The sequence below is a fragment of the Struthio camelus genome, chromosome 8, assembly GCF_040807025.1.
Source record: "Struthio camelus isolate bStrCam1 chromosome 8, bStrCam1.hap1, whole genome shotgun sequence".
Lineage (NCBI taxonomy): Eukaryota > Metazoa > Chordata > Aves > Struthioniformes > Struthionidae > Struthio > Struthio camelus.
The window spans coordinates 31,637,712-31,663,180 of record NC_090949.1 but is presented as its reverse complement, the minus strand read 5'-3'; the positions used below and the strand labels follow the sequence as shown (position 1 = coordinate 31,663,180).

Sequence of the window (25,469 nt, the reverse complement as noted above, 5' to 3'; positions counted from 1 at the left end):
ATAGACAAAAGCTTCTCATTCATGTTCCTAGGAGGTGGCTGTCTTTATGCTCTTCCTGCCTCATGTCTTCCACGACTTGAAGGATTGAACTATCTTGAGGACCTCTAGCCTTTGTCATGTTAGCAAAACAGAGCAGACATTTTGATTCAATACAGCTATGACTTTTATTTGGTCTTTCTTCCATAATTTAGAACTTGTAAAGGCCAAAGCTTTCAGGCGTGATATTTAAATAAGAAGATTAATTATGAAAGTCATTAAGGATTTGATTGATATTGTGGGACTATTGATTTGGTATTTTCTATTTAAACCCAAAGTCAAACTAAAGATTACAAGTGACTAGCTAATTATTAACACACAGGTATCTGGAGGATGATAGGGACGATAAGGATAGATCTGCTAAGGGAACTGAGGATACGCAGTTAGTCAGGCAGACAGCTTGCACTTGCCACAAGGAAGGCTCACTCCTGTAGATCCCAGTTTAGAGAGCATAAGCATTGTACAAAGCAGGTCCAAGGAAAAACGATACATATTTAAGTAAACCAAAGCCCAAATCCAAACAACTCTTGGGCGGATCTGCAGATCTCCCTGCATACACCCGGTGTCTTTGATCTGTGAGCTGCCGCTTTGCCAGTGTGACTCTGAAAAATGATGGCACGGTTCTGAGGAGATCACTGGAGGCTGCTGCTTGTGCCGCTCTGCTGGCATCTATAAATGTACAGAGAGACAACATGGACTTTCTATACGCCACAATCCATGAGGCCTATTGCATAGTATTATACAATTACTCTTCTCCCATTTTTACTTTGCCCTTATGATTAGTAAAATTCTTCCACTTTTAAAAACAAATAATAAAAACCACTCTCAGCAACTCTAGTAAGTTATCTTCATTAGCTTCTCTATGGCTAATGGTAAGAGAGAAGCCCCGAGTTTGCTTTACTATGGTCATTTAAACAACTTACGCTTAAAATGCTCCCAGGGCCAAAATTAGGGCTGTGCCTAACAAGTACATTAAGCCTTAGTATGACTACTAAGCTTGGGGAGCCAGTGCGCCCTGTAAGACTGCACATTACGTTCGAAAGCTATTAGGGGCAGCGTACTGAATCCCCTAATCAAATCAGCATGGGAGGTACTGTTTTGCGGCATCTAAAAATTACAGCAGTGCTGGTTCAAGTTTATATAAAGTTGAATTGAGCAAAATCCTCTTGTTTATGTGCTGAAAATCTTTTATTGGTTGTTTAGAATGAAGCATAGGCTTCTAGCATGTGAATCTTGGGGCTCAAATACTGAAAGGAGCCTAAGACAATCAATTGGCAAAAATCATAAGCTTTTTCCCGTATGCTCTTTGACAGCCCCAGCCAAGAGAAGTTATGGGGCTGGAAGGTCAGGTGTATGATCTATTATTAGAAAAGTTTTGATTTTTTTGTCTACTGTGGTTTTATTTTTCTAGAAGTCAAAAATGGCAACTGCCAGTTCAGTGAGACACAGTGTATGCAAGCAGTTACAGGAATAACATATACTATGCTCTCCATTTCTTTTGCAGGGGTTGTTATATTTTTCCAGCTAAGCACTATAACGTAAAAGTAGCTCAGGCTGAAAGCACGTGAGTTTTTTGATGCATGATACAGGATAACTGCACAGAAGTTTAAGTTTCAAACACTATCACAGACAAAGATTAAGTTAAAATTTGAAGTATACCTGGCAACAAAACTGACGCAGGAGGTGAATATTTCAGGCTTCCTCTGTAAATGGAAGATGTAATCTGTCTACTCCTTTAACATAAACAGCATTGTTAAATATTTTAGAAGCTCTTTTGATCACAGATTTTAAAGAACTCTTACAAGATAAAAGAAATAATACTCATTAACGTTCATGACTTAGAGGCTGAAACCTTAAAGCTTGACAAACTTGAAAGCTCCCATATGACAGTTCAGGACTATGTTGGTTGTTCCCTAAGACTTCTGAGGAAATAAAATATGTGGTTAGAGCTCTCTGAGTACTGTAGGAAGTCCAATACGTCACAGATTAGTGCTCCAAACTGGAACACGCCTGGAAACATTTTTAGGTTTGCTTTCAAATAAAAATTCCATCATATTGTGATGTAGAATCCACAAAATGTCTGTGGATGTTTATTTCAATTCATTTCAGTGTTTACTCTTTCTTATGAAAATAACTTACCAAAATCAAAAACTGTCCTACAAAACATTTACATTTTGACTAACTTCACTTCCTTTGTTGGAAAATTCTCCCATCAAAATGATTTTAGGAAGATACATGGGAAAATTGTAAGGGAAAAGGTGGGGAAAAATGATAAATGAAGAAAAATACGACACAAGCAAATGCCAAATTTTATTGAGGTACTGTATTCACATATGTTTGAACACCAAACCATCACATTTGGCTAGATAAGAACATATTAATGATGTGAAGACACCACATGAAGGTGGTACACAAGGAGAGCTTAAAACAAAGCTTGGCCAGCATGGGGTACCAAATTCTGCTCTGCCTGACAGCTGTGCTGTCTCCTGGGAACTGCACAGAGTAAGACAACAATTTGCATGAAAATGATTAGCTGCAGTAGCAGGTATGTGCAAATTAAAAGATGCTGCCTCTCAGTAAAGTAATGATACACAAACACATATCCTGGTACAGCTTCAGGTTGGCCTCTGGATATCAGTAGTGGTTGCAAGTAGTCAAAAAACACCCGTGGAAGAGTGAGTCAGGTTCTTGGGACGATGGTCACAGTCTATCCTTGTGGCTAAGGAATTGTCTCTTGAAGCCATTTGTCCTGTCAATAGGTTGGTTTGGTGGGGGCCTTCTAAAGGATGCAGCTCTGTACCTGGAAAATAGCAAGCATAGTTAAAAACTAGACTGAATAGGGAAAATTTTGTTGTCTGTTGCACAGCGGTTGATAACTACCAGCAAATCCTGAACAAAACACACAGCTCTTGACACATTTCATTGGGATTATTTCTTCCAAGCATCTCAACATATTCCTAACCTTTATCATCTGAAGACTCATGACCCCGAAGAAGGGCAGTACTAGAGCTACAAAGTACTTAAGGCCTCTTTTGAGGATGTATGTGGATGGGTAGATCTGCTGTTGCTCCTCTGCGCAAGTGGGGATCTCACCCTGCATGTAATAAAGGCTTGAGGCACAATGGTGCCTGAGTGAAATAAAAAAGGCTTAGCTGGCAAAGACAGCATCATTCATTCAATGTTTCTAAGCAGTAACTCTTGGAAACTGCACCACTGTCTATATTAAAGCTGTGCATTTCATTTTTTTAGATAGCTATACTCATAGATGTGTGCCTTTAATTCTGGAGGATAACAAAATATTTTGCAAACTACATTTGAAGAATTTCTATATAAAGAAATTATTTCACTGCTCATTGAAATGGGATCGCTTCTGGGGTGAAGCACAACAGCTGTCCGAGTTGCAGCAGTACAGACCGGTTTGTTCCAACAGCACTTGGCTACACTGGGAGTTAGGAAAGAATACACTTTGAAGTTTTTGAAGGTCTGCAGACATTATTCAGTCTGCAAATAGCAGGTGGTGGAAGAAACTGCTACCCCCAAGTACATATTATCATTTCTCTACTAGTAGAAAAAGAGGAATCTACCCATAGTGATAGGGTAATCCTAGACCTATTTTAGGCAGCAGCAGCCAGATTAGTTTAACAATTGGCCCACGCTCTTCTGGCTAATTTTGCCTGAAGCAAGGTAGGGAACACTCATCCACTTGTTCTGTCAACCTATTGGTTGGGCTGGTAACATCTGCTGGCACAGCTGGGTTCAGAAGCAGATGCCTGTCCACAGTCTTGGACAGGCAGAAGAAGAATGGACATGTACTGAAATCATGTCAGAACATCTCAGCTAATTCAGCTTCTAGTAGAAGTTCTCAAGTGTGAAAGTTTGGATTTCAAGACAGCTGACAACTCTCGCAGCAAAGAGCATCCTAGCAAGACAATAGTATCAATACTGGTTCAACAAGAAGAATGCTGTTTATCTATCTGAGTTATCAGTACTACTTTTTGTAGTGTAGATTTTCTTTTGCTTCTGGCACTGAGGATGGTTACACATTCTCGACTTAACTTGAAGCAAGATGCACACAACATATATATAAATTTAGATCTGTGCTGCTCCCTCCCCCTCCCCCCCCCACAACATTGCCATCCCCATATCCTGAATTTCTGATTAAATACCAGAACAGAAAGGAGTTCAGATGTTCCTACTATGGCCATGCTTTCTCTCTAGACTGAGGGCTGGATCCGCACGCAGCCTGGCACTGTGCCCAAGACACCTGCACTGGCTCTACCCCAGGACAGCAGGACAGCCATTCCTTCCCGACCTTGATGCAGCCTGGCAAGGAGCTGGGTCTGCCAGTGTGACCTACGGGGTCCTGAGAGCTCAGAGGCAGCCCCTATATGCACCACTGCTGTGGAGACCCTTCACCTCTTTCACCCTTGACAAATGCGGGTCTAGCCTGTTCTTCAAGATCCCCGTTGAAGAAACTAGGCACCCTGCCTAGTTGCCTGGCTTAGTATTTCTGCTACCCTTATGGTTTGAAAGATTTTCTATTACTGAATCTAGATCTACTTCAATGTGAAATTCAGCTCACTACTTCTTATCCTGCCTGCCACAGACAGGGAGAATGAACAATCACTGTCCTCTGTTTTACGTATCTGAACACTGTCACTAATCTTTTCTGTTCCAGACTTAAGCCAGCTTAAGCTTGTCCTGCCTTTCCAAAGCTTTTATCGTTTTCTCATTTTTGTCTCTTTTCCAGTCTGCCAACACCTGAAGAACTTTATGGCAGCAGCAGCATTGCCAGCACTAACTAGAGCAAAAGATTACTTCACAACTTACATTCAGCTCTCTGCAGAATGCCAGAATAAAAAATAAATAAAAAAAAAAAAGGCCCAAACATGAATACTCTGTTTATGGCACTCTATAATCCCCAGACAATTTTTTTTTTTAAATATTGCTTTGACAGTTATTCTTCCTCAGGTATATTTGTGGATTTGATTTCTCCTTTTAAGTGCAGTACTTTGCTTTTATCTTTATTGAATTTCACCTTTTTGATTTCAGACCATTTCTCCTGGGCATTAAGATAATTCTGAATGGTACTTTTAGCCCCCAAAGTCTTGCAGCCCTTCCCAGGGTGATGTCATCTGTAAATTTTATGTGTATACTCTTCCTTTCTTCAGCCAAGCTGTGAATATTCAAATGGCATAGATCACTGAGACATCATTTCCTCCAAAAACGTGCTTGAGCCACTGGAAACCTTTCCGACTGAATTTTCAAGCACTATATTTCTGTAGTTATAGCCACTTCTTCCCTTTTATCTGACAAGCCAACTACTTTGTCATAAGAAGAAATTAAAAAAAGAAATTAGGTTGGTTTGTCATGATTGGTTTTCAGGAAATCTGTCAGGTATTTCTTATGTATAACCTGATTGTTTAATAATTTGATCTACCATCACTCCATGTCTGAAGCGATGTCTCCAGTTCCCTGGCTCCTCCCCTTTCCCTTTCTAAAGCTAAGAGCTGCGTTGGTTCTTTTGAAGTCCCACCCTTCACTGGACCTTGCAAATAATTCAGACGCTAACTTGGGTGGAGGGACAGGAAAGAAAGGCTGCTGGAGGGTTGATGTCACCTTTTCAGCTGGCACGGGTAAGAAAAAGAGTATGCAAACAAGCCTGAAGTATATGGTATAAGGTGAATTACATCAGTAGTGAGGGTGTAGGGGTCCTGTTACTAATTAACAAACAATGAAGTTGCAGGGGAAGTACGCATGTTAAATCAAATTATCTGCTGTGTGTAGCTTTCTCACAGTAGGCGAACGCTGGCAGCCACTGATGGAATCTGTGGCCTCTCGCTGAGCTGTGCAGCAGCCCCCTGCAATAGGTAGGGACAAGAAGTCTGCAGCAGGCAGACAACATGAAAAGCAGAAGAAATAAAAACAGACACCTGGAATTTCCAGTAACACTTGACTGGAATATCTGTTAAAGTTCAGAAAAGATCCTTGCCTGCCTTTTCAGTTTCACCAGAAAGTTCCCAGCTGCTTCACTCTGGGTCTGGAAGCAAAAAGGCTCACATGCTGAGGGCATAGTCCTCCTTTTCTTAGCCCAGCAACTCTCTCAAGCAGTGCGAATTTTTATGATACTCAGTTTGTCAACAAAAGAGAATCAGACAATTCATCCAAAAAAGAGCTGCTGAGTTTCTAGGTCTTTATGTAACGTGTATCTATATTCAAACCCTACGAAGATGTCCTTTGCAGCTGGCCTTTTGATTTTCTTCTCTATCTGGTTCCCTCTTCCTGTAAGCAGTAGCATTTAGCAGGCTACACACCAGGGCACTCCATAAACATTAGTCTCCAAAACATGATGGAAGACAGGCAAACAGAGGAAGCTGAGATATAAAGAAACAAGAGTCTCATGGCCTTACAGAAAGCAATGCCAGGTTCACAGAACTGAACTGAGGTGCCAATACTTAGCACCTGCCTCAGATGATGCTGGACTCTTTCACTGCAGGATCATTTTTAATCTTCCCATGGCATTTTTCTCCCACAGGCCGTTTCATTTCCAATAGCATAAAAAAGCATGTGCATTCAGGAGGGGAGGAGTTTCAAAATTAATTTTGTTACACCAAATGTTTTCATGAGGACAAGCAATCCAAACCAATCTGTTGTGTTGCTAATAAAGGGGAGCTCTGTGAAAGGTGCATTTGCACTTACGATGGACAGGGTGGCAGTTTTTACGGAGGAAGAGAAAATACACAAAGCAGTGAACTCTGACACATTCACTTTCCTGCTGATCTAAGAACAAGTTCTGAGCAAACAGGCCCACTTTCCTTTCTGTGACAGACTGCTGATCTATGGCCAGTTTCACATTCTGTGGCTGTTTAGCTGTGAGCTTTCACCTCCTGTGGAAAGAAAAATGAATGTTTCATGCCATATGAAGTCGCCTGCATTATTCATAAATTCCTCTCAAGGTTGAAGTACAATTCATCTGTATTGGAGTACATTTTAAATACTTTTTGCATGATCTGTGCCATAGGGAATTTGACCTTTAAACATGATTTCCACACAAAATCAAGTCAGCATGCAAATCTTCATTTGCTGCAAGATATCCTTCTTCATTTCCCTATCGGAATTGACTCAGCAATAGTATGTATCATCCCCAAGAAGCAGAATGGTGCACCAGATACTTCACTGCTCTTACCTTTGTCACACAGAAACCTTTCTACCAGTTTATCACAAAAGAACTTCTTTTGAATGGTAAGTTACAATGGCTGCCTCCTTAGTAAGCTCTTGTGCATCTTGGACAGCATCAGGGGAAGGACGAGAACAGTATCAGGGGAATGTAATCTTCCCTAGCGTCTCACTATGAAGGAGTATTCACGAATAGGTAAATCAGGCAGAGTTATTAAGTCCATGAATATGTAACTTGAAATCACCCACTCTTCTCTGTTAGTGCTTTTCAGAAAACTAAAAAACCACTTAAAGAATCTCAGCTTTTTGAAAAATGCCTCTACACATCACATCACATACAGAACAGAGTGAAGGGTATAGGAACACAATAGAGTAAGATAAAAAGAAATGTTCTCACAGTACCTATTTCATTACAGTATTAGCAGAATCCATCCAGTGCCTCTACTTTTTAACAGACAGAACTCCGTCTAGTCTCACTGCCTGAAACACAAAAACATTTCCGTAAAATAAACAGCATTTTTCTTCTTTTAGTTGCAGGCAGAAATACATAAGTGCACCCACTGAACTAGAAATACATAGTTACTGGAATATTTCTCCACAACCTATAGAGTAAGGGATAGACAAGAAGTGCAGATCTTTCCCATTCCTGAGCCCGTGGAAAGCTGCAACTACTAACTTACTCCTGTTAAAAGGGAATAAACATCAAAATGAAGAGAAGTTGTTTAAGGTAGCGGCATTGCGCTGTAAGTAGCACTCATTACATAAAATTAGTGCGTTTCCCAAAAGAATCAGCAGAAAAACTGCTGATAATCAAAAAAATAGATGAGCACTCTCTCTCACCCTCCCAAACACTATAACGATCAGTCGCTACTGCCTTCACAGCACCTTCCATCCAGTGATCCCAAAGCACTGTATGGGCAAATGCTAACAATACCTCTTTGCGTGAAAGAAATGCCATACTTGTTTTTCAGACAGACTGAAAGAAAAATGGGAGAAAATAAAACAATTTGCAGTTAGGCATTTCATGAGCTGCACAGAAAACCTTAAGTTCTGGCATCTCCAACCTTCTGAGTGCTTGTTTTCAAAGCTTAGTACAATTTTAATACTGTTTTTCAGAGTACAACTTCATTTGATATTTTGGCATTTCAAAAAAATTGTACAAAAACACTTGAGCCAAGACGAAACCTTAGTTGAAATCTACTCTTTTCAGTGAGTTATTTCAATTGTAATCCAAAAAAAAAAAAAATCCAAAACTTCCTAATCAGTTCAAGGGATAGGGGCCTGGTTTTTATCTCTGTGTTCCATATCTAAACCAGCTTATAGCATCTGCAGGTACCTTTGCAGTAAGGGTTTGAATGTTTTTGAATTGCAGAAACTCACCGTTAATAGAAGTCTGGGAAATTTAATTGCTAAGGAGTCTAAGTTGAATATGAACAAAATTTCATCTTTTCTAGTGATGGAACTTTGAGCTAATGCTATCCTTCCACTAAATTTGAATTCCCAGCTGCAAAGTATGAAATTGCTTTAATTCCTAAAGAAACAAATTGTGTATTCTTTTAATACAGTCCAGAGGTAATTTTTAGTAATTTTTTTTAGTAGTTGAACCCATGTGGCTATTTTTTCCAGATATCAATATCTGAGGCAGACGGCCAGCAAAGAAAAAGGCAGCCTAACTGTGGAAAAGTTAAGGTCAGCTGCAGAATGATTGTATAATGGAAACTGATAATAAACCTTAACAAGCAAAGCTATCTGTGTGTATTCCAAAACAAAGCACAGTGTCTCAGAATTCAGATGGCAGCTATCTGGATGATAAACCAAACGAGACAGGTAATTCTACCGAGTTAACGAGGAGAAGGCGTGAGAGTTTGGGGCTTTTTCATCAACATATCTGAATTCAGTTTAGTACATTTGAATAGTGCCCCATGAGGGAACTTTAATTAAGGAGAGAAATAGGGACAGGAAGGTCGGCTGGCTATTTTTCAATCTGAGCTTTTCCTTATTATGAACATTTGCATACTATGATATCACTACTTTGTAAGAACAAGGAGTTAATCTCTTGTATTAAAACAGGTTTTCCCCAGGATCTATGAGTAATTTACAAGGTCACAGTATTCTTCACACTCCATCCCAAGGGTCACTGCTGTCTGACTCTGAATGCATTTCAGAAGTGTTCCTCAAGCTAAGTTTTAAAGGAAAAAGTTGGCTCCCATCAAAATATGTAATTTGCTGTCTTCACTTTGCAGGCAAATAGGACATCTTGCCCCAAAAGATCTCCCCACGCTAACACGGGCAGGAACACAAGGGCATGCCAGAGCAAGTTTGTTTACAAACTGTTTGGACACAAGGATGGAGAGGCTCTATCTACCTTTTCATCTCTGATGGTAACACCATCTAGAGGGCAGGACAGAGTGTCAGTCCTCTCCCAGCAGCAAAGCATATGCGCACCTTCTCCCAGCGCTGAGAAGCAGATATACCCCTGTAAATTCTTCTCTTGCCTGTTTACCTTTCTGATCCTACTCCTCTCCTGCCACTTATGCAATTTTACTATCCAAGTCCCCCTCATCTTCCCTAGAGGCTCCAACATTTTTCACTAAGCTTTTAACAACACAGTGGTAATCTAGGGACACTCTAGTTCCCTGCATTTTAAAGGGAATAAACCTTATGCACAAAAAGTTCAGGGTTAGAAGGAAAACAAGGCAGAAAATCAAATTCCCTTTGGAATATCCATGACTTTTGCATTCTCAGGGCAGGGATTTGTTCTGGACCTTTGTTTATCACGGAGAAAGACTTCTATAGCAACTGTTCTCTAGCCTTCTGATGGGAAGAACAGAAACACCAATCAGGAGTTCAATGAAAAATCTTTTCCTCTCTGAAAGAATTTACTGAGGAAGTTGTATATAATTAAAAAATAAGTTCAAAATATTAAGAAAAAGCATGCATTGAGTATTCAGCCTGGTCTGTAAAAGCATGGTTCAATCCTCTGTACCACAGAATTCCTGTGTGTCTTAAGCTAGTCTGTTAGAGCCGTAGTTTTAGAGGTATCATAAGCAATAGGACATAAGTGTTCTGGTTAGTACTGCCTTTTCAAAATTCCACTGAACATTAATGTCTGAACTGGCACATGAATGATTAAAAATATGGCTCTTCACTTCCCTGCAGTTCTGCCTCCTTGTAAAACAGGGCTAATAGTGTCTCCCTACTTCTTGGAGGTAGCTGCAAGGATAAATTGAGGAAAAACTGTGAAGCACTTAGATGCTTATGTAAGGCAGACAGCTAACCCATGGGCAAGATGCTATGCGAACATCACATTGAGACAGAATGCAAACAGCAAGAAAGCGATGTATAAACATCTGAGATTTTGACTATAAAACTAGAGGATTTCATAGAAAGAGGTAAATAGAGTATGCTGCTCCTTTTCATCAAGAAATACTAGACTGGATGCATATCTCTCAGAAGAAATTGGATTGTAAGCTCCTTGAGACACAGGATTTTCTTGTTACGTGCACAGAGTCTGATACTACAAATAGAAAAGAATAACAACAGTTTATATCAGTAGAACTATACTAACATTCAAGCAGTGACTCCTGGTCTACGGCAGTGTAGGTTGAGTATAGAACGAGCTCATTTTTTCCTCAAATTCAGTTCTCAGAATAAAATGCTAATTTTCTCTAGGGCTAACATTCTTTGATAACTCAGGGACCCCATATGCAATACCTGTATTCAGGCTATTAAAGACCATTGCTCAAGACTAAAATGAGGCAAATTCCAGCTGATCTGCTTCTTGCATAATTGCAGAATCTGAAACTTTAAAGTTGCACATCCAGCTTATTGTTAGATTTGCAACTGGTCTTTGAATTATTTGGGTAAAAATTCAACAATTCCACAATTCTATTTTTAGGAGATCTTGAATGAGCTCACAGAACAGTGACCAACTTCTTGGCTATTACATGAGGGAGGAAAGGCATACAACAATCAATCAAAGGTTTAATGAAATACAAAACTCCAACTGAGCTGATATATGTTGGGTGAAATTGAATATAATAAAAGTATTGCTTTCATAAATGAGCGCTCTCTGAATGCCATGGGGTACTGACGTTGCACAACACCTTATGTGTGACACAGCTATCATCTAAAGGCAAGACTAAACTAGAGCAGAAAAAGCAGGACCGAGCTAAGTTCACAGTTAAAATTCACACAGTCCTGGGGCCTAACATTTTCCTGAAGCTTCTAAAAATTGTTTTTATTCTTTAAATTCATTTTTATTACCTATATGTGATTACTCTGAGATCTCAGACAGAAGACCTAAAACAGCAGGAGAGATGCTCCTTTCATTGTTCCTCTGGCCCGAGAGCAGCTAACCAGCCATCTCATAAGAGACTCAAATCTCACATAACTTCCAGGCTAAAGAAACCCAAATATGATAAAGATAAGCATTCAGGCTTGTCAATGAAATCCTTCAGCCTTTTCAAAGATCTTTCAACCCTGACACAGGAACGGGCTTTCAATTTCTAGCAGCCCACCTCATCAGCCACTAAAGCTATTAGAATTTAAACGTGAAATAATTGTCATTTGGAGCGGCCAAAGAGGCAGAATAATAAAAATGAAAAAAACATAGGACAAGTGAAAAGTCAAAATAGTGTTTAAATGCAAATCATTGCAGCTTGAATAAAGCTCAAAAAGGCATGGGAGATGGTTAAGACAAAGCAGAGATCTCTCAATTTTCAGGAATCCTAATGCTTGGAACTAGGAGAGAGAGGATAACACTGGCTCATCAGTGGGGGAGCTTGCGATGCAGTTCACCTCATGATAGGAAGAGAGGAGGGATCTGTAACGCCACAGCAGGATAGCAGGGCTCCAGTCCGCAGAGAAAGAGAGCAAGCACTTGATGGCAATGGAGCAACAGCACCTGCCTCCTTACCAGCCCCCATACGCCAAACATGGCTGGCATCTCGTACCATACATGAGAAAAACAGAAAAACTGTACTGGTGGTGGATTAAATGCTGATGCCATAGCAGAAGAACCTGAGGGAGAAGGTAAACAGCGATATTTTCAAAAGCATAAGGCCAATTTATAATTGGAATACAATCATCTTGTCAAAGGTCACTAGGCACTTCGTCAGCCCCCCCTAGGACTTTATTTATGCCATTCTAGGCAGCAGGTCCTACTTCCGCTGTCTCTATCTCCAGGACAGGTGTCAAGTTTTCAATTTACAGATTAGTAGCAGTTTGCAGAATGTGTGACTCTCACTTTGGCAACTGGTTCAGCTCATGCAGTTCCAAGGGAGGCTTTACATTTCCTTACTACTTTACAAACTCCTTTTAGACCACAGGCTGCATTTTCTGGAGAATAAAAGCAGATGTAGGAAGTTCAGTACGAAGTGGACTGAGTTCATTAGACACCCACGAATGGGCTTACTGCTATATAATAGGCTATAACTACAGTTATATGCAGGTATGAAAACACTGTAAAAATATTATTAAAAAAAAAAGTTTTTTGAATTTGAGGTGGGAGAAGAGAGCAAGAGATGGACACTTTTTTCGCCCCATAAAATAGTCCCCTTTTTCAACTAGCTCCATTTACAAGGCTTAAGTAAATATAATCTGACAAGAGACCAAACAGAACATTACCTTTACTTCCTACAGCTTTACTGATGAACAACTAAAGCCAGATTTAAAAATTCAGCCATGACTAGACATCTGAATAAAAGCAGATGCTTTTCTTTTCTGTCCCTAGTCTTATAACACATATATATATATGGTATTAAAGGCAATGGCGACTAATGCTGATGCTTCCTTGGCTCTTTCTCAGATTGGTATTCAGCTGATATACATTAATTTCGGACTAATACTCAATAGGGTAACCTTTGCAGTTAGTGGGTTATATATTGTACAGGCTAATGTGTGTGTATGTTTTAATTTTCCTAATAATCTTAAAAATAAAAGCCCTAATACAATTGACCATCAAGAAAGCATTCTTCAGAATAAGTGGTGAGACCTGAAGTTTTTAGTTGTCTTAAGTCTAAGCTGCAAATATTGGTTGCGGCATCAGCAAGCAGCCACAGGTTCTTTCCCCTGCCGGTGGGCTAGTAGTGGGTACATGCATTGCTCCTGCAGGTGTTCACGGAGCTTTATCATGCTGCTGCCAGTGCTGGATGCTGAAACACAGTCTGGGTAGAAAGGTACGGACGACTGGGACTGAAGTAAAGAGTCTTAGATTTCAAAGACAGGGTTCTATGGCAGGAAGGAAGGAAAAAGAGGATGATCTCTCCCTGACTCAAGGAAATGTACTTAAAACCTTTATTGAGATTCTTATTCCTAGAGTGAAATTTTTACTATATACTTATTTACTTGGACAGGAAATCTGGAGCAAGCAACTCAGTAAGTCTCTTCCTGATGATGGGATTTATTTGTTGCATCCTCACTTGTATTACAAAATTTTACTGTTCCTACAATTAAATAAAAAGTACTGAGCTTGTGTTATTTCATTTGAGTTTGGTATAGGTTTCATTCAGAAGGTTTAACAACACGATAGTTTGACTACACCTTGAGACCCACATCAGAAAGAAAATAGAGTCTGTTGGATTTCTCCACAGAGACAGAACAAGGGTTTTCCTCTGCAGGAGATAACGTTATGTCAGTAACAACTGGTCTTACCTGCCACCTGTAAGCTTAAGCCAGTATCCAGTTTGCTGCGTGGCTTCGTACTGATAAACAAGTAACAGAGAACACACACAGTGATGATAAAAGCAAACAGGACCACCGCTGCTATAGAGAGGCCCACAAGCGCTCCAACGCTGGGAAGAGAGAAAACAAAGAAATTAAGTGGGCAAATAGCCTGAGATATCTATTTAAACAGTGGTCAGCATGACGTCTGGAGGTTACTTGTACTCAGGCAGGGGAGTGACTGTGTATTTTTACTGTACACAGAAATTTTGAGCTTAACACTTTAGTTCCATAAATTAGCATTATTTCATTGCCCTCGGAAGAGCAGTGCCATTAGTGACTTTTCATGTTACCTATGCGTACTACTCCTGAGTCCAATTTAAACTGTGTTGATAAAAATAAGAAATAACTTCATAACTTCTTAGTAACTGGCATCAGTGAGATCAAAACTTCTCCAGTGCTGTGCATATTCACCAACAAACCACTGGAATATTTAAGAACGTGCACTGTGCTTCCAAATTAAAAGTGTATAGTCCGAAGGATGCACAGCCTTCATGCAGCATTCCCATCTGTGCAAAGGCTGTAAAAAAATTACTAACGGTCTTCTCAAAAATCAGAGAGAGAAAAAGCAATACATTTCAACGTGAAAAATCAATGCAAACTACTGAGAAATTGGTGTCTGGGTCTTTATTTTTTTTATAAAAAACTTTTAACTTCCCCTAATTTTTGTGACTCCTTAATAGATTTTGGCCAATTTAGAAAAAAATTGCTCCTAAATATCACACATGCACTCAGAGGGGGTTTCCAGAGGTCCAGGCAGTGTCCATGCAGACTGCTCTTCTCAAGCAACATAGCTGCTAAAGCTATATCTTTGGTCTGAAATGCCATTTTTTAACTGCACAAAAAGCCTATTACAGCACTTTAAATGCACTTGCTTGTCACAGGCTTGCCTTCAAGGCTGAAATGCCTGTAAAAAGGGGGATAAGAAATGTAAAAACCACATCTTTCAATTCTGTCAGCAGCTCTGCAAAGCTGGGTGGAGTACTGTGATTGCTGCTGTGCTCCTGCATTCATGCAATAAATCTTGCACCAAGACTGGCGAAGCTCTTCTATGAACTTTGTCAGGATACAACTAAAACTAAAGATGAATTAATTTACTCACAATTTCAAAGGCAAAGGAGCAGGAACAGAACATTCAGGATGCAGAATGTACAGCAGTATATGAGATTTTATCAGGATACTACCTCTGCAGGATAGAAGCCACTTAATAACGCTTTCACAGTCTCACAGTGAGACACTATACTAAATATAGAAATCTTTAGTAGTTGCCTTACTCCCAATAATTCCCAAGAGACCACTTGCAATACAGCCCAGCTAGCATTTACTCTCCTCTCTTGGGCCATTTGATGCAGCCAGCATTCCAGTCCCCTGTTCGACAACCCCAGCCAAAGACACTGCCTTCTGGGGAAATTAAACTGTGGCTTTTTGATGGTAGATGAAGAGTGCCTGAGGCTTGAGGATCCTCATATTACTACTGTGATATATTTCCAATTTTGACAAAGGAAAAAAGGATAGGAGAGAGAGGTGAATGTCTTGGAGAGACTAAGAATTATTCATTAAATTCTACAAACTCGGGCCTCTGGTGATGAAAATGCTTTTCTACAGCACTGCTATCAGTGAGAAGTCACTTCCACTTGTGGCCTTGCAAGGAGAGGGGAAGAGTTGTACCTCAGGACGTTTTTATGGATTTTATATCCACATTCCAAGCTACTGCAAAGCTTCTCTACAAGATCCTGCAACACAAGTAGACAGACGTGCCCACAGAAAACTCTTAAGATCAGCAGGACGAGGAGGAAAATAGCAGAAATCAGTATGACTTTTAGATGCAGTTCTCATCAGCTATCTGTCAGATCCATTAATGAAATCTGTGTTACATTTAGCTCCATGCACAAGTCATTATCAGCAAAATTACTGGTCCGAAAAGAACAGTTTTACCCTTATGAAGATTTTTTCATGGCATTTTTCATCTATGTGAACTACAGTCCCTTATATGTTTGTGTGTACATGCACATACTAAGCATATTTTTCCCTATTGGTTTTTATTGCTCGCCTGTATGTTGTTTGAGTCATTCTGCTTAATACGGGATTTCAATATGTCCTGACAATGAGGGACCTCACGTGGGTTCTGCTCTCATTTCTTCATTTTTACTTGAAACATTTATAAACCAAATGGACAAAACAGAAGAAATGCACTACAGGGGACTGAGGTGAGCAGCTATCAAACAAAGAATGATCTCCACAGCTGAGCCTTTTCCAGAAAGTAATACAATCCAGGGGCTCTTCAGAAACAAGTATTTTGGCTTTTTTTCCTGTCAGTATCAGCCCTATTTTAAGATTCTTTTTAAATAACAGTCTGCAGTGCAGGACAAAAGAGTGAGTTCATCACTTTCTATCCAAACTTTAAGCAGAGTCAGCTGTTCTATAGCTGAATAGACACGTACATATTAACTACTGTAATATTTTCTTTTCGGTTATCTATCTTCCACAGTTGTAGCTCTCCTCCATTACATTGTGGAAGATAACATTAAACAATACAGTTGTGCATTATACAACACATCTGTAATATCATTATATAACTTGTGTAAGATGCTTTGTGCATTACAAATAGGAAAAACAATTCCCGGAGAACGTTTCAGTATTTCTTACTACAAGTAAAAGACTTATCATACATAGGTTACTTGCCACTAAAAACGCTTGTCAGAGTCCAGTTGTAACATGAAAAAGATCTTTCTCAAGACATGGAGACCCGCTGAAGCACACAGAAGCACCACAAAACTAAATACAGACCCCCTGGCTTCCCCTTTCTAAACCAATCAGAAATTAAGATTCAATTCATACTTACTGTTTTATATATGATATTTCAGCACCAGATTATTTTCAGTATGCTGAAATCATCAATCCTCTTGCAGGCTCCCTGACAACTTAGAGTGTATTATTAATTTCTTTAAGGTTGATTTTGCGTGAAAGCTTCGGGGCAGGGTCCCTTTCTTCATTTATTGAATTAAACCAGAGGAATTTAATACATCTTCCACAGCCCTAAATACTGAAGTTTCTTAACCACAGGGGCTTTTTTTTTCTTTAAACAGTTACCAGAAACAAGATACCAAAATAACTATGATTATTGATGACAGTGATCATCCTCCTCTGAAAATAAAGATGATCCTTCAGTACATCCCCTAGATTCTACACCAATGGCTAGAACATTGCATATCCATGTAGAAAAGCCCTTGCTAAAAACATTTTGCTATTTTCCTATCTTCATTTTAAACAGCAGATGTGAAAGTCCATCCATGTGACAACAGTCCACAGGACTCAAGATCTCTTATCTTCAAGATCAGTTTTCTGATAGCACACACGTTAAACTAGCAAACTGAAAAGTTGCTCTTGCCGACAACTGCTGCCTCACTAGCAAGCGCGAACCTCTGCATTAACAACTCCCCCAAATAGTGCTCTAGCATAAAAACGGCAATGAAGGCACAGAGGTTAATCCTGGCCAGTACTTCCTCGTGGTTTCCCTGGCCTACCAACAACATCCATAGGTTTTATTTGGACTGAGAACCTTCTGTCTAGCTCTGCCTGTAAACTACAAGGTTCCTGCTTATAGCCCAACATTCTGGCTGGAATGGGTACCACAAAAACCATATCTGTGTATCATTAGCATGTTAATATGGTGCATATTTTCTCTGCTGTGTTATCTCTTTGACCCTACAGGTATCCTCATCTACATATTGAGCAAAGTGGTGGCAAAATAGAGCCATCTACTGCTTCCGTTTTGGAGAGCATTTGCTCCACAAGCCATTAGCCAGCTGATGGGTGCAGATCATAAAGTTTATTTACCTGTAGGTGGAGTGGAGGCACAGCCAACTGCCCAGCCCAGTAAGCAGAGGCTATCCACTTTGGCTTGGGTAACAGACATTTCTCCATTAGGTGGCTGGTGTCCCAGGATGGCTCTGCACCTCTTCATTGTCTACTATTTACCAACTTTTGCCTGTTGGTGGGAGCGTGCCAATGCAAAAGGCTGAACAGAAAGTACGATCATCACAGCACTGTGGCCTGTCAAAAGGTTTCCATGAAAGACTGTTTAAAGCTGGTGTAAGCGGCCCTCAAAGGATTTTACCATCAAATAAAAGAATTCAAATGGGTGAAACACAGTTAACAGAAATGTCCTACCTTTGGCTGGCACAGGGACTAGCTTTGATAGAGTTGCACTATCCCTTTATCCTGACCACATCTGGGCTTCTCTAGTAGTTCTGTTCCACAATCTAGAATTGCCTGAAGACTAAGCTATGTAGGGGCATGAGATACATGGAGATCAGCACGGTATTGTGGACACAAAAACCCACCTTTGCATTTCCCCTGCCAAACTGCAATGACAGCTCTTCAAACACCATCACGAATCTGAGTCAAAAAGTAAAAACATTCATATATGGAATCCTTTGTAAAAGAAGCTTGCCCTGCTGGGAAAGGACAATGCAGAAACGAGAAGAGATCAAAATGAAGAGAGAGACAGTATCTATGGGGAAAGAGGTCAGAGAGCATGGGAAAAAGAAATGTGAACTCAGTAATGGAAAACGAGTATTGAAAAGATAACAACTGAGCAATAATTAATAAACAAAGAGAAACTAATTAAGTTTTAATATAAGCAATATCCAGAGACACTAACACAGAAAATCACTGAGAAATATATAACAAATTAAAGGAGAATAGAACAGTAAGGAGACATGGGTGAAAAAGCACCAAATTTGTGTAATCAGGGCTCTACTATTAGACTGTACAAGAGTAGAGTCCTGAAAATACCATTGTGAGTAGTAATCTTTGGTTAAAAGTCATTCTGAATGCGAAACAAAGTGGGGAAAAAACTTCTCACATTCTAATCCAAGCTGTGACCTTCAATTTTTGTACTGTCATGAAACAGCCTCTAATGCACAACACTACCAAAAAGATACATGATGTGATGTTTGCATAATTCTTTGAAGGTGAGCAATGGCAAGTTGATAGAAATTGACAGAAGATCCACAAGTCAAACAAAGCTGTTCCAAGTTACTCTCTACACACAATGAAGATACAGCTGTGTTTTTATCTTAAGTGATACAGCCACACCACAGATTTCACTGATTGCTCCCGCTGCTGTTACACTACGTGCCATGTACACGCTCATAGCACTACCACACAGCTGCACAGCCAGAGGCTCTACTGACCGGAGAGGCTCTACTCTGTCAGCAAGCTAGCTCCCCAGAGCAACCTGTGCTGTTGTCCAGAGAGCTGCTTTGTAAGTTATCAACATTTCTTTCAACGGAGGCTCAGCATCACAAACCCACAGCTGATTTTAATCTGGAGAAACAGTCCATCCACTCCAACAAGGGCCAGGAAAAATTAAAATATTGGCTGAGTAGATGCAGTTTGTCTACTCGTAGATTCAAAGGAAGCTTATGACTCATCTAGATACGAGCAAACCAAATATTCCTAATATCATTGCTGCAACGGTGTTTTGTATGTAGCATTAGCAACACAAATAGATAAATATTACTAGGAGATTGGAAGAATGGGCAGGCAGGAGCAAAAGACTTGCCATTTTGGAAAGCCAAAACAGCAGAGAGTCCTGAAGACTGAAAAGCTGAGGAAAGCTTGTCTAGAGACTTAGGTCACCATGGTTCTGCTTTACACAATTTCTTGAATAAAAATTATACTTGGCCTGGATAGTGAGTTTTAATCAAATTAATAACTTTACATGAAACTAACAAAAGGTACTCATTTGGAAGGGGTGTTATAGCTCTATTCGATATAGAAAGTAAATAAACCATAAAATTCGCAAAATAAAACTTAACTGAACAATGACAAACAAAATAATTCTAAGATATTTTAAAATGACGACAAAGAAGGTGCTGACTGAACCTAACTGCATCACAGTTCAGTGTAAGTACTTAAATGCTCAGCACATCTCTCCTCTTCCGCTCAGCTGTTCAGGTAAAGGAGATGTTATGATACGCTGTCCACTGTATGACATGTATGCACATGTACAGCACACATCTCTGAAGGGTAAGTTGTTCAGTATTTTGCTCACTAATGTTTTGTAGCATCTGTGTCTTGCTCCCTCAGAAGCTGCATAACCCTCTGGTGAACTTCACACACTCCTGGCTTTTTACTAATATTCCCTTCACTTCCCTGCTCATGGGCTCCTGACTGCTAGTTCTGAAGGAGAAAAACATACCCTTCACCCCTCTTTACTGAGGTCAGCCTTTTAGGAAATGTATAAAAGGAGCCTGGGCCACTCAAAAAAGAAGAAGCTGTTTGATTTTAAGTACCAGCAAAAAAGAAAGGATGAACGAGAAATTCCCTAAATTTCTCATCTTTAATGATAATAGTGAAAGCATGAAACGTGTCAGAGCTGCTAAAAGGTTTATGACTGTCTCAACACTTACGACTGTCCAGCAGCTCCCAGTATGGCAGATTTCAGGAGGCACTGTTTGAAGACTGCAGTTTTTGCAGGAGTGGGGAGCAAAAATACACTTTTGTTTTTGCCAAGGGATGAGCATAGTATATATTTCTAAACATACTACAGGCAGTAGTGATTTGGCAAAGAAAACCATAGGCCTGTAAGGAACAAATGGTTCAGGTAGCAGAGGCTGCTCGTTTCTTCATGAATTATTTCCATCAGAACTAGCTGCTGAATGGTCCAGTAATGCATCTCATACAGCAAGAAAAACAAGGCAGAACTATGCAATAGCGGCCTGAAACTGTAACTGGTGTGTCACCAAAAAGAAGCAATCTCTGAGACACCACTGACCAGATACTCCCCTCAAAGGACAGAGCTTGGAGCTGTCTCGTTTTGTAAAGCACTTAAGGTAGAGGCTCAGAACTATCAAGAGATTTCACTAGTTAATTCCAGATTTGAAAGATGGTGCAGCAACATAAACAATTAGTCTTGGACTCAAGTATTCAGTTTGGGAAACTAAACATCATATACCACTGTTACCCATGAAAGTCATATAGTCTGAAGTCCCAATTACTAAATCTCTTAAGTTCTACGTTGTTCTGTTTGAACACTCAGGTATTAGTTCCAGTGAATTTCTTTTTCTATTTGCAGAGTTTCTCTGCATTATCTGGACACAAGAAATATTCTGGTTATTTATAACAATTTATTTCTTTTTTTGTGCCTACAACTGCCAACATTTACATAAAAATAAATCAGTTACTTAAAAATGCCTTTGTTTTCTGTCCATGTGTTCAGTCAGTGTTTTCAAATTAAAGGGGGAGGTCAAGCAGAGGAAGATGGAGAAAGACAAGTTGCAAGCTCTGGAGTAAACAGAAGCCTGCAACAATCCTCCCAGCTGGGCTTCCAACTCCTTTCCCTTCCTCAGTAGATTCAGTCTCTGGACTTATCTTGGCTGGGCTTGACTAATTCCTGAAGAGTTTTAAGATTTAAAAGTGCTTCCTAGAAAGCCAGAAGAAACATTTGAAGGATTATTTTAACATCTGGTTGTTATATTCTCATAGAGATTATGGTCTGAAACAAAGACAAGCAAGGCACTGCTTCACAAAACATTCTGAGCGACCAGAGGATTTTTTTTCTTCAAACTCCTGATGGAACTATCATGTGCAATATATACAGTTTTTGTAGTGCTGCAATACTTTAGGGCTTCCATTGGGTGAGGAACTAAAAATTGCTATTTGATTTATTCCTGGAAAATACTTCTGAAAACAGATTTTAATTCTAAATACTAATTAACTTTGCTTAGACATATAAACTGCATTTATTCACCTTTTTTCTGTGATGGATATAAATAGTATGAGAGAATTTAAGGATAACCCAAAAACCCACACCAATTGCAGTTTCCCCAGACCCTTTTAGTAGCTCAGGGCTGATGGGTCAGCAGCTTAGGGCCACCACAGAGAAAAGAGAATAAAGCCTGAAGCTTCAAAGTTTTAGCCCAGATTTCAGACTCTGACCCTGATAGAAGCTTAGCAGTCACAATTCTCAGATCCTAAGAGATCTTTGTAGAAGTTCCTTCAGACAGGTGCTTTGTTAAAGTCTCTCACAGGATTCAATTCTTTGAGGTACTCGATGAAAAGATTAAGCTTTAGCAGTCTTCACTGCAACATCTCATCCAGATGCAAGACCAAAATTTCGTAATCTTAATCTTTCTACAGCTATTCCATCTTGAGAAGGTTTCCCGTGACAGAAACAGTCAAAGCTTGTAAAAAACAAAACCCTACAATAAAATATTAAAGCAGCATGGCTATTTGATGAAAAAGGTGTAAAAAGGACGCTTGGGGATGATAAACTAACAGCAGAGAAGCTCAATGACTCTGTGTCAGTCTTCACAGCTGAGCATGCTAGAGAGATTCCCACGTTCAATTCACTCTGGGTATCAGGCAAACTAGATTTTACATAATTATACAAGAAATATTAGAGCAGATAGATAAGTCGGATGTGAGTCCCCAGTCCTGGAGAACATTCATCCAAGCACCCTGAAGGAATTCCTATATGAAACTACAGAATTGCTGGTTGTCAGTCAGCCAGAGGACTGGTAGATTGAGCGTGTCACTCCAATTTAAAAAATGGTCTAGAGGGAAACCTAGGAAGACTGATTTCCACCCTGGTAAGAGTGTAAAGTCTATTAAAAAAAAAGGGAACATCACGGAGCACAGAGATAAATACAAACAATGTCAGGGCCCTGCATGCACCCTCTTCTGCCCAAGTGTTTGGCTTCCCAGGTCTCAGGGCCAAGTTTGCACAGCTGGTGACCTTCTACCACAGCTCTTGACACAGCCCTGAGGGACGCCTCAGCGAGGGTTGCCCCTTCTTCCCTTGGGAGCTTTTTTTAAGCTGAGGTCTCGCCCTGGGCCCTTGCCTGAGCTACATGGCAGCTGCACTACAGCCATGCCAGTGCCTGGCCATGGACCCTGACCTGCAGATTTACCTTGGACCTTGACCTTGGACTTGGCCTGTCACTATAGATTGCCTGAAAGGGGATCACTGGGCTGTGTCTGACCCCGGTTACAGTCTCCAGACCCTGATTTGCTGACTCCACTTCCCAAATGGTCCTTGAACCGACCTCACCAATGTGGACTTGCCTGGCAGTCACGGGGGTTGTGTCTGACCCTGGCTATCATCCCCAGGTCTGCCCCCCTCACCTTATTCAGGCACTGCAGGATACGGCCCTTGATGGTGAGGCCGCTACCCCTATCTGCCTCGTTACCATGATCTGCTCCCAGTTCCCTTGTCCTTAGGGAGCTGCCAGACCTTTCTAATGCACAATCTTTCAGAAAACAATCAGCATTACTATAGGAAGAAAATACTGTCTCGCTAATCTGTCAGAGTCTATGAAGTATCAATAAGCACTCAGCTAAAGGAATCCAGTAGACAGTTAGGTTTTCAAAAAACCTTTGACAAGGTCCCACAAACACTATTAAAAAAACTAAATTGACACAGGTTTGAAGAAAAGGTTCTGTTACAGATTCAAAGCTGCTTAAAGGATAAGGAGCAAAACATAGGGCTAAGTGGTCCCTTTCCAGTACGGAGAAGAGTCACAAATCAGTGCTGGAACTGCTTTTATTCAGCATCTTCATCTATGATCTGGAGAAGAGAATGAACAGTGAAACCTGATTTTCTGATAATCCTAAGCTCTTACAAGTCAACAAACACTATAACGGCAAGGAATGCTAGAAGGCTGTCAGAAAATTGAGTGAATTGGCCAAAACGAGGCAGATGAGCTTCACTGTAGACAAATGGAATGGAATGGAAAAATAATCAAAACCAAGCCTACACGATAGTGAACTCAGAACCAGACAGAACTCAATAAAAGTTTTGAAGGCATCGGTGACAGTTTCTCTGAAATTACAGAGTCAATGTGCAGGGGCAGCCAAAAGCACGAACAAAATGCTGGGCTTCATCAGGAAGGGTGTTGAAAGCGAGGCAAAAGGCAACATTTTGCCTCCGTGTAAACCTTGCTGTACCCACATTTTGAGTGGGCAGTCCTAGACTAGGCGTCTTTAAGAACAACAACGTGGAGTTAAAAAAGGTACAGAGAGGAGGTAACAAAAAGTAACTGTGGTAACTAAGCCTCCGTCAGTGGGACGGAGCAGCTGCCTCATGATGACAGTCTAAAAGGGCTAGGACTGTTCAGCTGAGCAAAGTGAGGGCTGAGGACAGACCTGCTCAAGGCGTGCAAAATCTCAAACCGTGCAAAGACTGAACGCACAACCGTCGTTCGCCAAATCTCGCAACACGAATGCTAGCGGACGCTCCAGAAAACTAGAGTAGGAAACAGTGTAAAACAGATTAAAAAGAACATTTCTTCCAACAGGAGGGAATGAACCTTGGGAAGGAGACAGCAGAAGCGCGCGCGCAGAAAGCAATTAGACAAGCTCAGGGACAACAAGTCCGTAAACGGGTACTAAAAGGGCCACCACACGCAGGGCTGCAGCCGCCCACATCCATCCGGATGCTGGCAGAGCCCAGAAGGAGCCGGCAGCCCGGCTGGCGCGCGGTCCCCAAACGGCACCTCGCGCTGCCACCGCTGCGGGCCGACCCAGGGCGCGAGGAGAGCCCGGGCCATGTCCCAAACGGGCGTCCATTTAGCGCTTGATCTTGTCACACACAGAGAAAAGCAGCTGGAACTCAACGGGAACTTCACGCCCGCAGCGGGCCCCGAGGCGGCAGTTCCCCTCAGGGAGGAGGGGACGCTCGGCGTGCCAGGGGCTGAGCGTTTCCTAACGCCTCGCTGGAAAAAAAAAAAAAAAAGCGGGCGTTAATTCGTTAGGATAGTCTCCCCCGGGTGCCACTGCGGCTCTACCCCTACCCGCGAGGGGGAGAAAGGCAGCCTCAAAGTGCCTGGCGATCTAGAAACAGAGGGGCGCGGGCCGGTCCGGGCGGGCCCCGGGCTCCCGCCGCCCCGCCGGGACGTTTCCAGTCACGGGGGCGCCCGCCGGCCGCGCCGCCGTGTGGGGCGGCCGGGGCGGCGGCGGCGGCGCCATGCCGGGCGCCACCCGCCCGCCTCTCTACCTACTCTCCCTACCTGAGCCACCACATGTAGCCGTGCTCGTAGGGGAAGAAGCTGTGCGGGTCATCGCAGCAGTACTTGACGTCTTGGAAGCCGCAGCAAAAGACGGCGCGGGCGTCGCCGCCCGCGCGCGGGCAGCTGAAGCCGCTCACCAGCACCTTGTCGGCGCTGAGGTAGCTGCTGCACTCGGCGCTCATGGTGCGCCGCCCGCTCTCCCCGCGGGGCTGCCCGCCGCCTCGGCTCCGGCGCCCACCGGAGGGGGGTGGGAGGACAGCGGCGAGCGGGTGGGCAGGCGGAGCGCGGGCGGGCGAGGAGCGGGCAGAGCCGCCCCCTCCGCCTGCCCCCCCCCCCCGACCTCGGCCGGAGGTCGCCGCCCGCGCTTGTGGCGGGAAGGAGGCTGCGCGGCTCCTGCGGCTCCGCCCGGGCGGAGGTGCCGACCCCCCCCGCCCTCCTCCCCACCTCCGCGGAGCCCGGACAGCCTGAGGGAGGGGGCGGCTTCAGGCGACGCCGCCCCGGCAGGCAGCGGCGGAG

General features: G+C 41.8%; 1 protein-coding gene across 1 annotated transcript; it reads right to left on the bottom strand.

Annotated features, from left to right (window-relative positions):
• Nucleotides 1-2,322: 2,322 nt before the first annotated feature.
• Nucleotides 2,323-25,269, bottom strand: SHISAL2A (shisa like 2A). Its single transcript, XM_068953160.1, has 4 exons — nt 24,954-25,269; nt 18,279-18,333; nt 13,867-14,006; nt 2,323-2,836 (listed from the first exon to the last, which is right to left on the bottom strand). The coding sequence occupies exons 1-4, from the start codon at nt 25,133-25,135 to the stop codon at nt 2,737-2,739; spliced, it is 477 nt and encodes a 158-aa protein (XP_068809261.1). The 5' UTR covers nt 25,136-25,269; the 3' UTR covers nt 2,323-2,736.
• Nucleotides 25,270-25,469: the final 200 nt, after the last annotated feature.